At 39.2% G+C, this 15,581-nt stretch overlaps 1 protein-coding gene across 1 annotated transcript in view; it reads right to left on the reverse strand.

The window, feature by feature from the left end:
* The window catches only part of LOC122323129 (SPHK1 interactor, AKAP domain containing), a 57,007-nt gene that overhangs the window by 34,671 nt on the left and 6,755 nt on the right, over nucleotides 1-15,581 (reverse strand). The window contains 1 exon segment of the mRNA XM_043216793.1: nucleotides 17-119. Coding sequence (XP_043072728.1) covers nucleotides 17-119 — 103 coding nt within the window.

Genomic DNA, 15,581 nt, shown 5'->3' on the forward strand with positions numbered 1-15,581 from the left:
TCACACACACACACACCTTCCTGCAGGCGGAGACAGAGGACCCAAGGGTGCTCTCAGACTTGACTTCCTGTGTGTCCACGGACTCAGACCCCTCAAACATGGCAGATGATTGGAAATTGCTGTGGAAAGAGAGAGAGAGAGTCAACAACTGAACCCAACATCAATTCAACACAGTGCATTAGTGGCTCTTCCCTTTTTCAGCTAGATTGATTCCAGAAGCATTTATTTTGTTTCTATCACGATTTCAAAAAAGTCTTTGTTGAAGCATTATAAGCCATAAACCAAGCCAACCAGCTATGATGTGAATCACAACACTGCAGTCTTTAAGAAGGGAAAGAGCTACAATCCCATGAAGTGAATGACAACCAAATTATGCAGAAATATAAAATTATTATTATATCTACTTTAATTCTCTGGGACACATTTGCAGCAACAGCCAAAAATACACTGCATGGGTCAAAATGATATTCACTGTAAATGTATTAAAAACTATTTTTTTATTAGTGATATGCATTGCCAAGAACTTCATTTGGACAACTTTAAAGGTGATTTTCTCAGTATTTAGATTTTTGTTGTACCCTCAGATTCCATATTTAAAAATAGTTGTATCTTTGCTATATACTGTCTCATCATAAACCATACATTAATGGAAATCTCATTTATTCAGCTTTCATATGACCTATAAATCGTTTTTTTTAAGCATTTTTAGCTTGCAGTGGCACTTTGATTGATCCAGAATCATAGGTAATGCAGTTTTTAACTACAAAAATCTTTTAAAGCAATGATTCACATCAAAACAAAACAGGAAATATTTTAATGATAGTTGGTTACCAAACAGTTAACGGCAGCCATTGACTTTGGTGGTAATTTCCCCCCCGAGCCAATAGTTACCAGCATTTATCAAAATGTCTTCTGTTGTGTTCTGCAGAAGAAAGACATTTGGTTTGGAAGGACATGTGGGCAAATGTGAAAAAGGATTCGAACTATTCCTTTCATCAATTATTCTGAAAGTTGAAACAGTGTAAATGGGTGGCTTCAACAAAAGCATTTACCATTGATTACCAACCTCAGAAGTCACGGTGGGCCTGTCATTAAAAATCTAATTCCCTACACACAAAAGAATGCTTTTACCTCCAAAACCCGACTGTTGCACTCTATAACCGATATCTCATTTGCTTCTTGGGTCTGAAGAAGTGCTAGAATGGGTTAGAAACTTTGAGAAGTTGGACGTCTGCATGTGTGAACAAAATGAAGCAAATGACACGTGTAGATAAAGACAAAGTGAGAAGTGAGTGAAAGGAAAATAACATGGACTGTTTAATTAAATTTGTTAAGATTAATTGACTACTGGGGATACATTAAGTAAGGATGAAACACCACAGCCAATCCTCTGAGGTGAATAACATTATGCAGATCGTACAGTGTGCAGCGATGTTCTTCTGCTCCAGAGCATTTCTATCAGAGCTCCATATTCTCCCTGAACGCCGACAAATTAACCTCTTTTGTTTATATTATAAATTAATCCGCATTTCGTTCTTACATTTTCCCTGCAGAATGCACGTGCTCTCCATTTTTATGGCAGCTAGCGGTTGGTCCGCGGTCAGGGTTAATTGTGGGATCACAACTGAATTGCACTCAGAAATATAGATTCTGTTCTAAACTCATGCTGTGTTATTGTCTCATAATTGGGAGATTTTGTCCTTTTCATTTACCATTTTTCCATTTACAACAATTAATACTGTCGATCTCACAAAGCGCAAAAAGTACTGTAAAAGATCTTTATACTATTAAATCTCCTTTAAATGTGATCAAAGCATATCACACACACAAATGGCACTTGGAAGCCACAAAATGTAAGACTTTGAATGCAGTTTTATTACATGAAAGCATCTAAAATTTGTACTATAATTTAGTTTGCATTATAAATTATCATACACTTTCTTGAAAACTTTCTTGAGATTTCTTTTTGTGATTCGCTGACTTAAAGGAGAGGGTCAAAATGACACGATGCCAACTCAAAACTTGACTTATTCTTTATTACCTGTGATAAAAGATTGCCAAAGTACATCTACGGCCCTTTGCAATGGACTATAAAACGTAATAGCGATAGTCAAAACCTACCTACTTACGAAATCATTTATTCGCCGGATTATTTGAAAGGTAACTGAATTTCATGCAGCTTTTAGGCTTGTTCTTGCATTCAAAAATGTTTTGGGTGCAACAGAATGGAAGACGAGACATGTTTTTCAATGCCTGGTCTACTTTTAACCGATTTCGAACACAAAACTCGTGGCAGAACGCTGGAAAACAGCTTGAGACGTGACACATGTGACGTGACGTCTGTCTGAATGTGCACGGTCGTAACATTTCAAAGAGGGCTACATACCGTGCAAACTGTCTAACAGCTGAAACGCAGCATGCTGTGAGCAAGCTAAAAATGTCAAAACAGGAAAATGAAATCTCGAAACCTTTGCTAGTCCACTACTGTGACTTGCGACTTGCGTGTACGTGTTTTTCTTCAATGTCTTTTCTCACGCTAATCCGGCTGTGTGCTCAAGCCACCCCTGAGAAAGGACTGGTTCTGCTGGGCTTTCCTCAAGGTCATGAAGGTTAGATAGCAAATGACAAACGCTCGAGCATCAGATGGCTTAACCTCTTCATTCTGAAGAGCTGTCTTGGGATGCCAGCCTATATTCACCTAAAATGTTTATGAATATCTTTCGGCCTCAATCGAGGATTACCTGAGAGCCTTGAGGGACCTTTTCAGCATTAAACACTCAAAATAGCTGCAACTACAACCACTGTAATGTGTGGTTTGGTTAATCAAAATGAGAAAAATCTGCTTCAAATGCCTTCCTTTAACACTGAGCGGGAGCCAGTGATGCCAATGAAAACACATTTCTTAGTTATTTTTAGTTAATTTTGAGCTTAGCTTAGTCAGCCCAACAATATGATCAATAATTGGCGTTTCGGGATATGTGACTCAAAAACCAACTTCAATGACAAGCAATTTGTCTGGTAAAGCTACAAGGCGCAACAAAATCAATCACAAATCACGGCCAATCAGAAAAGCAGGTGGGCGGAGCAACAACTTCTTTGTTCACAGTTTATTTTTAAGGTTTGAGGTAAATTACACGTTGTCACATTTACTATGGCATGCAAAAATATATATTCAAGCTCAAATTATAATATCCATTATTGTACAAATACAAACAAGCACCTGGGATAATCGTTGAGCTGTCACAGAAATAGAAACTACAAGACAGCAAAGATACCACGTCACAAAACGACATTATCTATACGTTTTGCCATTTTTCAACATCACGATAACACCTCACGCAGAAGGATTGTATCTTAAACAAGTGATGCATCTCGCGAGCCATATCGATGAATTCCAGGAATATTCAGAGAGGAGGAAGTGAATTTCTCTAGTGAAGCCCTGCATGCAGGGTCAGCTCGAGTTATGTAGTCAGCCGGTCACAGTTCCTTCAGTCTAATTGTGAGTCTTCATTTTCTCCTCTAGGTCGCCATTCGTACAGAATTGCAGTTTGCTGATTTGCTTTTGCAGCGCTTCGCCGATGTCAACACATGCTACATGGACGCTCTTAACCATTGCACCCCTGCTGCAAGCTTTAAAATACACCATTTTGAGACCCTACCACATTTTAAACACAAACACGCTTTCTGTGTGATGTTTGCCTTAATACCGATATCTATTAAACAACAGGGTCTCTGCACACGTTTGTTGGCGCACATAAACATTTGTGTATTAAAGGTGTATTAAATGAGCTAAATATGATGGAAGGTCCCCTCGGGTGACATCCTTTCCCACTGCTCAAGAAGACATCACAATATGTTTACTGTAACGCTAGCGTCAGACTGAACTCTTTCTCCTTCTAATGCGATGGGTTACGACACAAACCCATAAATGCCATTTGACAGCCATCAAATGCTCCACTCTTGTGACCGCTTCGCAGCTGAATGAAAACAGATGTTAAAAATCCTCAAATTATCCCTTGAGGACACGAGCGCAGCTGCCTGATGCGTTTGGATGTGTCGTGGGCCCGAGCAACACTGAAACTCCAGTCTTTATGGAAATCGCGACGATGGTTACGCGAAGGGCCGTTATTACCCATCAACAAAAAAGCTGGAAACATTTCACAGCCGGAGGACAGTAATGGTGCGCAAAGCGAAACTCGATTAAACGTAGACTACATGCGTGAAATACACACTCCCGTGCGCGTTTTGCTCACGATGACCTGTCAAAAGCGAATTCGATTTTCTCAGGGTGTCAATCACGGCTTTGGGAAGTGAATGCAAACGCTGTTTTAAGCCTGTTTACACCGACAGTGAACTCAACGAGAGCCGCCGACTTCGAGTAGCACGACAAACAGTGACCTTTGGCGAGAGGATGTGGGCATGCGACGAAGACTTGAAAAGTTTAACTCAATGCCACAACTGATCGAAAACATAATCAAAACATCATAAATTAACTCATTAATTCATTTGCTAACACTAAGCGCGTCTCTTAAATGAACAATGAATGCAATTGCCCAAATATCCCCAACCACAAAACACTAGCCTCCAAATGTCAACAACAACATCCAAAATGATTGACAGGCAGTGAACCTTTCTGATTGGCTACGCAAAGGCGGGCCGTCCAGCCGACTCTTATTGTTTACAACTGTCACAGAGACGATACGATTATGTCACGACATATATTTTAGTTATATATCCACACACATGTAAAAGATGGGACTTGCACACAAAAGCAATGTGTAACAGATTAGTTGTTAATAAACGTTTTGCTGTGACAGAAGGTGCAGTTTCTTTCTCTCGTTCACCTGTTCCGTCGAAACCGGGGAACGTTTCATCTTTAATTTGATCCGATAAGTGAAGTTTAGGATTGCAACGACACTTCGCTTTGAATGATTGATTCCGCTGTCACGGTTACAAAGACTCCGCCGACCGTTCAGGTCAGAGACCGGGGTGAAAGGAGAACCTCTGCTTCACGCGCTTCCCACGGCTCAAAATCACTTCAGACCGACAACCGAGCACAGACATCCGCGTTACGCGGTCCCCCTCTCCGTCTTTCGTCAAATATTTGAGTAACCGGTGGATTATTCGGCAGAAAAAAGAGCTAATAATAAAAAGGAGCGAGTTTCCCCAAAGCCAGATGCGCAGTAATTGAGCGTGCATTGCGCGACGTCACGAGCCACCTGAGATAAATGGGTTATTTTATCTACAAAGACACCTTATCTTGAGCTATTTTCTCCACACAGTCGTTGCATTAATTCTACTACGCTGTCTTTATGGTTTATTCTGGAGGAGTGAGCAAACAGTTCCGAATCAACAGCACGGCGCTCAGCGCGTATGGATCCAAACAAACAGCTCGTAAGTAAACATTATAACGTTAGCAAATCAAACAAATTCAAATAGATTCACGCGACACCGTGCCGCTTGTGCACTTTTTTTGTGCACTTTTTTTCACGAGCCCCTGCACAATTATCCTTCACTGATTGAAGTCTTTTTCGTGTCGCTTTGGTACACGTGAATTTGATTTTAATACCGCAAAACGGTTGCCGAGGAGCAAAATAGAGGAGGAAACCGGATCCGGCTTACATTAAGCACACTGATTTATGATGGAAAGGTTCAAATGCGCACACTTACCCCAATGTTTTCAGAAGGCACTGGGTTTCTGCCACTCCTCCGAGAGAAAAAAAACAGTGCACTAAATAGCCTTACGTTCCTATATTATCCTGCGTGCCAAGAAGCCCGAGCGCTGTGGCGCGTGCCGGTGCCCCTGTCCCGAGCGCGAGCGCGAGCGCATCACAGTCCGTCAGAGCAGCGGAGGAATTTCCAGCGAGAGCTGCACGGACTGTAGTGAGCGCCAGATAAGGCTATGGACCGGTCAGGCATTATCAAAACAGCGGGGGAACTCTACGTCACTGCGGTTTCATTTGATGAACGGAACGCGGCAACTCGAGTGCGCGCAGAGAAAGACCAATGGTGAAAGCTAAACGAAGAGAAACAGGCATAACGACAGCTCGCGAAACCTAGTGCGTTCTACAGAATAAAGAACACGCATTCAACATCAGCACACAGATAACTGTCTGGACATGATATATAATAGACGTTTAGGTAGGTGTTATTTAACTTTTGAAAATGTAAGGTTAAGCCATTTCGGCCACATACCTATATTTTGCATTGCAATGTCCCCATTTCACAACCGAATCACATTTTGTTTCATTATGCTACTTCGTTTTAAACGACCCTGCGAATTAATACAAACTGAACCAACGATATCATTCAATATTTATTTGCAAGAAGTTTCGCATGCTCACCAAGGATGCATTCATTTGACGCAAAATGTAGTGAATTTGTTTGCTTTCTATTTTAATAGATTTAAAATCCAATGTATTTTTGCGATCAAAGCTGAATCTTTACCATTACTGCTGTCTTCTACGTCGCATGAGCAGCGCAACTGAGAAAAACATTTTATTGAGCAGCAAACCAAGAATTATAAAGATGTTTCTCGAAAGATGTTTGACTATATTTTTAATTTAGCCAAATGTATTTATAATATATATCTAATAAACGCAGCCTTGGCAAAGACTTCCTTCTAAATAACTAAATAACTAAATAAAATCTTTTATAGCCAACAAAAAGCCATGTTTTGACTTGTGTAGTTTTTTAGTTTATATTTTTGTGCACGAAGAATGTGAGGGAAAGCATAAAACTTCTGTCTGCAACTTTTAGTGCATAACATATATATATAATCATCCATTAAATGGAATTATTGTTCACCCACAAATGACAAATTGCTGAAAAAAATACCCTCCCTCAGGCCGCTCAAGATGTAGATGAGTTTGTTTCTTCATCAAAACAGATTTGAAGAAATTTAGCATTCCATCACTTGCTCACCAATGGGTCCTCTGCAGTGAATGGGTGCCGTCGGAATGGCATCGCAATAATCCACACCACCCCAGTTATCGGCTTGTAAAGTGTGTTTGTAAAACACAAATCCCTCAAGATGTTTTTAATTTCAAACCAGCTTTAATACGAAAAAGTCACTTGGTTTAAAACAGGCGAGAAATATGCATCAAGCAAGTGAAAACATTTCAAACACGGCTATATATTAATATGCGGTGATGTGAGAGGACAACAAAGGATGGAGTTTTTCGGAAGGAAGCATTATTATGGATTACGGACTCATATTTTAGCCAAAAGCAACAGCTTAATCACGTTATAAACGGATTTGCTTCACAAAACGTTATTTTTGAATATACTTTTTAACGGCTGATTGGGGTGTTTTTCTCAACTCATTCTGACGGCACCCATTCGGACGCATCAACGAGCAAAGCGACGCAAAGCTAAATCTCTTTTTCTATTGCCACAAAGAACCGACGCATCTACATCTCGAACTGCCGGAGGGTGAGTAAACATTCAGAAAATGTTTTATTTCTGGCCAAACTATTCCTTTAAGGGCACCCTGCGACAAAAGCCGCCCCAAAATGTGTCTCTTTAGGGTCTTGCTCTTAAGACGTTATTGTTTAATAATTCTATAAATTATGCAGAAGGCACGCAGGCGGCAGTTGTTTAACCGTGGCCTCTACCGGCTTTATTCCGAACACATCTGGTTGGATCCGCTGCTTCTTGGCGACTGATACGAGTGTTATCGGCCGAGCTCTGATACAGCTCTGACATGACTCTGATGTCTCCCCCTCATCCGTCTGTTTAACATGCATTATCTAGAACGCTCCCTGCTGGGCTCGTGATGGCGACTGACAGCTGTCACTGTGACTTTGATGGCAGCAGAGAGAGCTGGCTTGAAGGTTACAACGTGGACACAAAGTCTTGCTCGTCCTGTTTATATATTCTTTATCATTTTCTCTCTCACTAAGTAGTACTTTCAGTAGCCATGCTCTAATATGATATTCAGACGTCAGATGTCCAATACACTGCATTATGGTTGTTACTATAAAGCTTAATTAAACTTAAGGCAACGCTTTAATTTGATAGTCCACTTTAGACACTTTACTAACAGCAAGTAACTTTGCAACTACATGTCAACTAGCAGTCATTAGAGCATTAGTAGACTGTTTACTTAATATCTTCTAATTCTTTATTTTGATTGGTCCACAACATACAACGCACTGAGCATCAAAAATCTATCTATCTATCTATCTATCTATCTATCTATCTATCTATCTATCTATCTATCTATCTATCTATCACTTTAACTGTTGTTCTATCTATCTATCTATCTATCTATCTATCTATCTATCTATCTATCTATCTATCTATCACTTTAACTGTTGTTCTATCTATCTATCTATCTATCTATCTATCTATCTATCTATCTATCTATCTATCACTTTAACTGTTGTTCTATCTATCTATCTATCTATCTATCTATCTATCTATCTATCTATCTATCACTTTAACTGTTCTATCTATCTATCTATCTATCTATCTATCTATCTATCTATCTATCTATCTATCTATCTATCACTTTAACTGTTCTATCTATCTATCTATCTATCTATCTATCTATCTATCTATCTATCTATCTATCTATCTATCTATCTATCTAGGTATTGATATCATAAACTGCTCAAAAACCAGTACCGTATCAGAATGTCAGATACTCAAGGATGCAATGTTGAGCATCATGAAAAAGTGGTATCAAGACTTTTGCCACGGTGTTGTATAGATGATGAAGTGAGAAGCAAAATAACACAGACGGCAAAAGAATACTAAACAGCTTCAGCCTGAAAATCTCAGAAATTCAGTCAAGACAGAGATGAGGAGCACTCGAGCCTTTTCCCAAAACGGAAGACTTTGAAGGAGCCTGCTTTGATGAAATAAGAAAAATGAAAACGAGAGACTCAGAAGATCGAGAGCGATGGAGCGCTATGGAAATCAACCCGAGAGTATCCACTGTACGCAGACAGATGAAAAGAAACGTGAGTACGGCAGAGGCCACGTAAGGAAAACGACGGAGGAGGAAGACGTGAGGAAGACGGGATGTGACACCGACATTTATGGGATATAGGTGACGCGACCTGCAAGGCCCAGGGCCTCTCGGGAAAGGGCATGCCGCGTGACGTGTGTGTGTGTGCTCTAATACGCCAGGGGCAGCGTTAGAGTTATGCAAATCACATGCAAATTTCATGTGTCACTTTAATGATATGCTAATTCCCGGTGTTATCTAAATGCCGTAAAGACAGGAGTCTGTCATCTAATTAGGAGGGATGCGTATGAGTCAGGCCAAGGTGTGTTTACCCATGCAGGAGATGCTATCGTGTGCGTGCGCGCGCTCGCGGATTACGATACAGCTGTGCCGGAGAACGGAATTAAATTGACAGTCATTTCCACCTAATCCCACAGTCAGATAAACGCGGCCTTTTATCACATCATCAAAGACAGCGAGTGCCCTTTGTGGAGAGCACAGAGTTATTGGAGGAGGCACGCAGGGTTTGGCCCACGTGGGTGTAATTAGCGTTAATGGGATAGTTGATCAGTATAATTACAGAGACTCTGGCTGCTGTTGTTCTAATCGTGGGGATTTATAAGTGCGTCTCTGTCCTCTGCACATCAGCTACCTCTCGTAACTCACGTGGCTACGACCTGCACCGCCGACTGTGATGATCGCATCGTGAGATTGCACCGTACAAAATGTTTTTGGAAGTTAAAACCAAGATTGCTGAAGCATAGGTTCTTCTTTGAAATACTGTTTCAGTTCTTCTGCTGTTTCGTGTTTAGTTACCATTACTGGATCCAAATTTCTGAGCGGATATGGTTCTTACGACTTTTTTGTTTTATTACGGCTATCTTTGAAAAGCAAATACCGCGAAGTACAGAAGATTTGCAAATGAAATAAAAGCTAATTGCGTGTGTTTTGCGAGAAAACTGTAAAATGTAAAGTTGTAAATAAAACAAAGACTTATATGTTTTAAGAAATAATAGCATGCAAAACAAAGCTGCAATAAACAAATATGTTTTTATTTCACATTAGATTCAATTCATTTGTACTTTATTGCTCAATTTAATCACAACTTGATTCTACGCCAATATTTTGTGCATTTCAGTCTTTCTACTTCAGTGTTTCACATTTAATTAAATGCCTTACTAGCTTCTCTTTGTATTTATTTGTAACGTTTGCTAGCAATGTCGCGTCGATGACCTGTTTGTAGTTTGTGTCGGTGGAAGGATTGTCCTGACAGATTGCGTTTCCAGACCACTGGTGATAGAGCATCACCATTCAGACCAGCATTCGGCTGTGCCAAGATCTTCTCTTCTCAAGCATCCGTTACCCGTCATGTCTGTCTGGCATGGCGAGTTTTACATCTGTCATCTGACTGATCTTTATTCACTATGATTATAATCTCCTCTCCACTTTTTTCCACTCCTCTCCAACCTTTTCCTATCACTCATTATCACTCGACATTTCTCTCACGGGTCCAACATCTTCTGCTGCCTGTCACTATCTCTGTGTCTCTCAGTACAGATGAAGTCCCATTGTCTTAAAGAACAGATTAAATTCTGCCATCCGGTTGCTAAAAAACCTATATGACCTTCCTTGCAGATATTACGCAGAATGTTCACCCCCTTAATAGGGACAAAATAATATTTAAGCCAATAGCTACTGTCTAGTTGTCACAATTCTTAAAAGTATGATCATGATCAAAACGTGGTGCACTTTCAAGTTTAAAATGCTCAAGGTATGTTTTATTCGATATACGGTACGCATATGCATTGAAATCGGTTCGATACGATGGTCATTTTGGGCAAAAAAAGGATTATTGCTTGTTAAATGAGTTAAAAAAAATAATGGTTTTAGTCTTCCTTTCTGTAGTGGGCAGCCCAGAGAGAAGTCTCAAAAGTTTATATTGAATGAAATGCCATATTCTGCTTATTATGTAACCGAATGACCAATAACAGCCAGAAAAAAAAAAGATTTTAACATTTATGCTGGACTTTGAAGTGTATTAAAAAGTGTTATTTTGAAATAATGTTCATTTGAAATGTGCAAATGCTCTTAATAAATATGCACTTTTCACCAACAATACAAACACCTTGAATTTAATTTATTAACAGTAGATACAAAAATCTATCGGCATAAATGCATGGCATTAATTAAATCCAAACCGAAATGGATTCCTGTTTTTCCATCTTCAGATTTAAGACCTCTTAAAATGACACTTAAAGTTGTTTAACAATTTCACGATATTACATTTGATTAAACTGACTCTCAGGCATTTTAAAGAGGAGACGCTACAAAATGACAAAAGCAGTTTAAAAAACATCATTTTCTGAAGCCATCGAATATTAGTCAGATGTGGCTTGTCGAGACGTGTTGAGCCAAGTCTGCGCAGGCTGGAAATGAATGCATTTTCCTTTCATTCGTTCCTGAATTCATGATTTACAGCAGCCTGCTTATTGCTAAGAAACAAACACCTTGCACGCCCTTTATATATTCGCATCATTTATATCTCTCATGTCCTATATCTCTCAATGTTTGTGTACGTATTTGTTTGTTTTGTGTGTGTGTGTGTAGTCATCCGAACCAGAGGGATTACTCAGATTTGTAATTAGTCCAACGGATGCTTCAGACAACTTAATTATGTTCCTTAATTAACATGCAGACCAAATGGAATACCAGGTGTTTGGTCTTCTCAATTCAATTAACGCTCTTTAATGCCAGTCGACCTGCATGACAGGGCAATACATGCAACAATTATGGATCAGGATTAGAGCTGAGACATAGCTGAGTGGCATATCAGAGGACATTATCATATACAAAAGAGACACAATTTACTGCTAATAATGGCACACAGACGGCCACGATCATTCCTGGAATATGGAAGCGGTTCTAATGATCTGTGGAAATGGCACTGAAACGCACATCATTAGAACGGGACTAAAAACAAAGCCAACGAGGCCGAGACAACAGCGGGAACGGCGTTTCTGACATATGCCTTGTGTTTTCGAATGAAATCACGCACGGCAAATGTTACGTTAAACGGAATACACTTCTCATAAACAACTTGTGTTCATTTATATGCAAAAATGCGGCCCTTTATCACTCCTTAGTACTTGTCGCCATCGCATTTTGACCCGCTTAGTGTGGGTTTAAAAGATAAATGAACGGTTCACCCAAAAAACTAAAACTAATTTAGTCACCCTCAGGCCATTTTCTAACTTTTTTGGGGCTGAAACCATAGTCCTTGGTGATTCATAAAATAAAATACCATCACTGCTGTCAAAAAAAGCATGTCAAGGAACACAAAATGGCTCTGGAGGATATACCGAGGTCTTATGAAGTGAAACGATCTCCCTGTGCAAGAAATTGAACATTATGTACAACATTATTACCTGTAGTCCAGAGCCAATGGCAAACGGAAATCTGATTCTTTTTCAATGAACTGACTCAAATAACCCATTTACCAGTAAGACATAACATAAACACGATTATGTGATTAAAACACCCAATGATGGTGTGATATATGGATGTTTTACTTGTCTAAAATGAACAAACTTTGCTTTGATAAGCTCACCTGTTTACAGAGAATAGAAATAGGCGATAAAGAGAAACCATAAACGCATTAATCCGGCCCCTTCATTCACGTGCTGAATATGAATAAGTGCTAATATTCATTCAGCAGAAGATCAAACACACATGTATTTCGGCTGATTTACACATCAGAGAGACTGTCAGGCGTCTGAAAGTTAGTTTTGATTGAACAACTGGAGCTGTGTGAACTGTTTCGGTCACAAATAGTTTCGCAAACTATACACGAGGCCTCTGAATAATACAATAATACTGTAAATAATGTTACATTTCTTGCACGGACCAGTCGTTTCGCTTCACAAGACCTCGATATTTCATCAGGAGCTATATGCGAATACATTTTGCTTTTTATTTTATGAATGGCCAGCGACCACAGTTTCCACTAAAAATCAACGGCTGTCAGTAAATGTTTCGCTTGAACCTTTTTTTACGTTTACACCGCTGTAGTGAAATATACTGTAATTCCTCAACTAAATACTAGCTGGCGTGAGAATGGTTATGAGACGCCAGCTCCTGTGGTCCTGCTGGCCAGCGTGAGAACGCACTAGATTACACTGGCACAGACCGCACACCCACACCTATATCAGTGTTGCACAGGAAGGCAGAGACACTGCAGAACATTGAAACAAAAACACACCTCAGGGTTTAAAGTCGGCACAAATTTTAAATCCACCCCGTCTGTTTTATAAATGTATACATTTGATCTAAATGTGAACAGTTTAACCACGAGTCCTCTTTGTTTTCAAAGGAACAGCTGAGCTGGTGAAAAAGAGACGCTGGGAATTCTTCACCCTTGGACCTGAGTTTGTTCGAGTTCTGACTGGGATTGATTTGGAGAAATCTAGTGTTACATTACACAGTGGATCTTCTGCAGTGAATGGGTGCCGTCAGAATGAGAGTCCAAACAGCTGATAAAAACATCCACAAATAATCAACATCAGTCTATCAGTTGCATGTTTGTGATTTTTTTAAACCTCAGATCATTGCCTCGTGCTGAAATACAAGTTCTCTATGCATGATATTGTCTCACCGTAATGAGGAAGGAAATATGGTAAGATCAAACACCATTTACATGTGAAATCTGTCTAAAACACTTCTAAACAAATTTCGATGTGAGAGGACAGCATAGGATTTACTTTTTCACTTGAGGAAGCATTATTATGGATTACAGACATATTTTGACCAAAAGTGATAGTCTGAAGCTAAAATGTCTCGATATTTGATGTATCCAAACGATGGCTTTTGGCTTCACAAGATGTTAACTGATGGACCGGAGCGCTGTAGACTGCTTGTGGATGATGTTTTTATCAGCTGTTTGGACTCCGACGGCACCCATCCACTGCAGAGAGTCAACTGGTTTAGCAAAATTTCTCCAAATCGTGTTTTCCTGTTTGTGATAAAATCCCCTCAACTCATGTCAACGAAATTAAACAAGCGTTTTGAACCACGCTTTATCCGATGTTCTGGAAATGTGCCTATTTGCATATGTCTCGTTTGCATATTCAAACATAACATTTGAGACAACGAATGTTTGTGATTTTTTAATGTAATCAGCCCGCTGGGAACGGATTGGCGATATCCATCACGACACATGCAGCGTTTTGCTTTAATTTTTTGAGCCCATAATTTTTAATCAAAATGTCATGATTTGATCTCCCGGTGAAAACAACAGACTTGACTTCTCTCTGGGGATGAATGCCCGACTACTCCAATCATTTTGTACAAATTGCACATTGCTGCTCTCACACAGTCTCACGCTGTTGGATCGAGCATAGTTTGCACTGCCTCATACTTCAATAACAGTCCCTCTCTGACGTAAGGTAATAAGGGAAATCAATGGAGTGTCCTTTATGGACATCGTAGAGCTCAAGCAGCTACGTATGTCTTTTAATGCGTCGCATATAGCGCGCTAATGACTCTTGCAGAGGCAGTAACAGCTCTCATAAGAGCTATTCCGATGCAAAGCCTGCATTACACCGTGACAGGTTCACAAAACAATCCACAGTGAAATGTGCTGCACAAACCGTTAAGGTCGGGCTGAAATGATTGGGGACCTTGTTAAAAATAAACTTCAGGCTCTCCTTCCTAACGTTGGGATGTTCTGGAAGGATATGCGGTGCGGCTGGTGCAAAACACAGCCAGGAAAAGCACATCCTAGTCTTTAGGAAGAACAGAATAAGTTCTGCATTATTCGCTCACAGCACGCTATTTTAATATGTAAAGGAAAAATGATCATCTCTCATGTCAACTCGCTGTAAAACACACCAGATGTATAACATTCACCCAAACATTATAATACTTGCATAAATTAGCCGCTGCCATTTTAAGCATGAAAGAAAAGTATTTCAAGCTTGAGAACATGCAAAATGTTACACACATAAAATACATGTAAATACATACACATACAAATTCTTTATTTTAAATAGAAATTCTTCGTAGCAGAATATAATATACATTACCATTCTGAAGTTTGTTTTTTATTTCTTTCTTTCTTTTTTGAAAGAGAATAATACTTAATAAGCAAGCATGTGTAAAATTGATATTGCATTGAAATTGCAATTTAAAAAACTGATAGTAAAGACATATATTAAAAATTCTACTTCTACATTTAAAATTTATATTCAGCAAAGAATCCTGAAAAAGTATTACAGGCTCCAAAAATTTTTTAAAAAGCATACTTACTACTTACTATTTATTTTCTAAATTTATTTCCAACATTGGTATTAAATAAGAATATTACAATGATTTCTGAAAGATTATGTGACACTGAAGACTGGAATAATGAAAATATAGCTTTGCATCAAAGAAATAAATTCTATTTTTAAGTATATTACAATAGAACATTTGAACACCATTTTACAATATTTTTATTTTTGATGCGGCCTTTGATGCATCTTACTGATCCCATACTTTTAAATCAGAGTGTATATATTATCTGCATTATGTGCGTTCCTACTTTACGATTCCCAATAGATTTCTGAAGTAGGATAATACGTCACATGTC

This window comes from Puntigrus tetrazona, chromosome 18, assembly GCF_018831695.1.
Source record: "Puntigrus tetrazona isolate hp1 chromosome 18, ASM1883169v1, whole genome shotgun sequence".
Classification (NCBI taxonomy): Eukaryota; Metazoa; Chordata; class Actinopteri; order Cypriniformes; family Cyprinidae; genus Puntigrus; species Puntigrus tetrazona.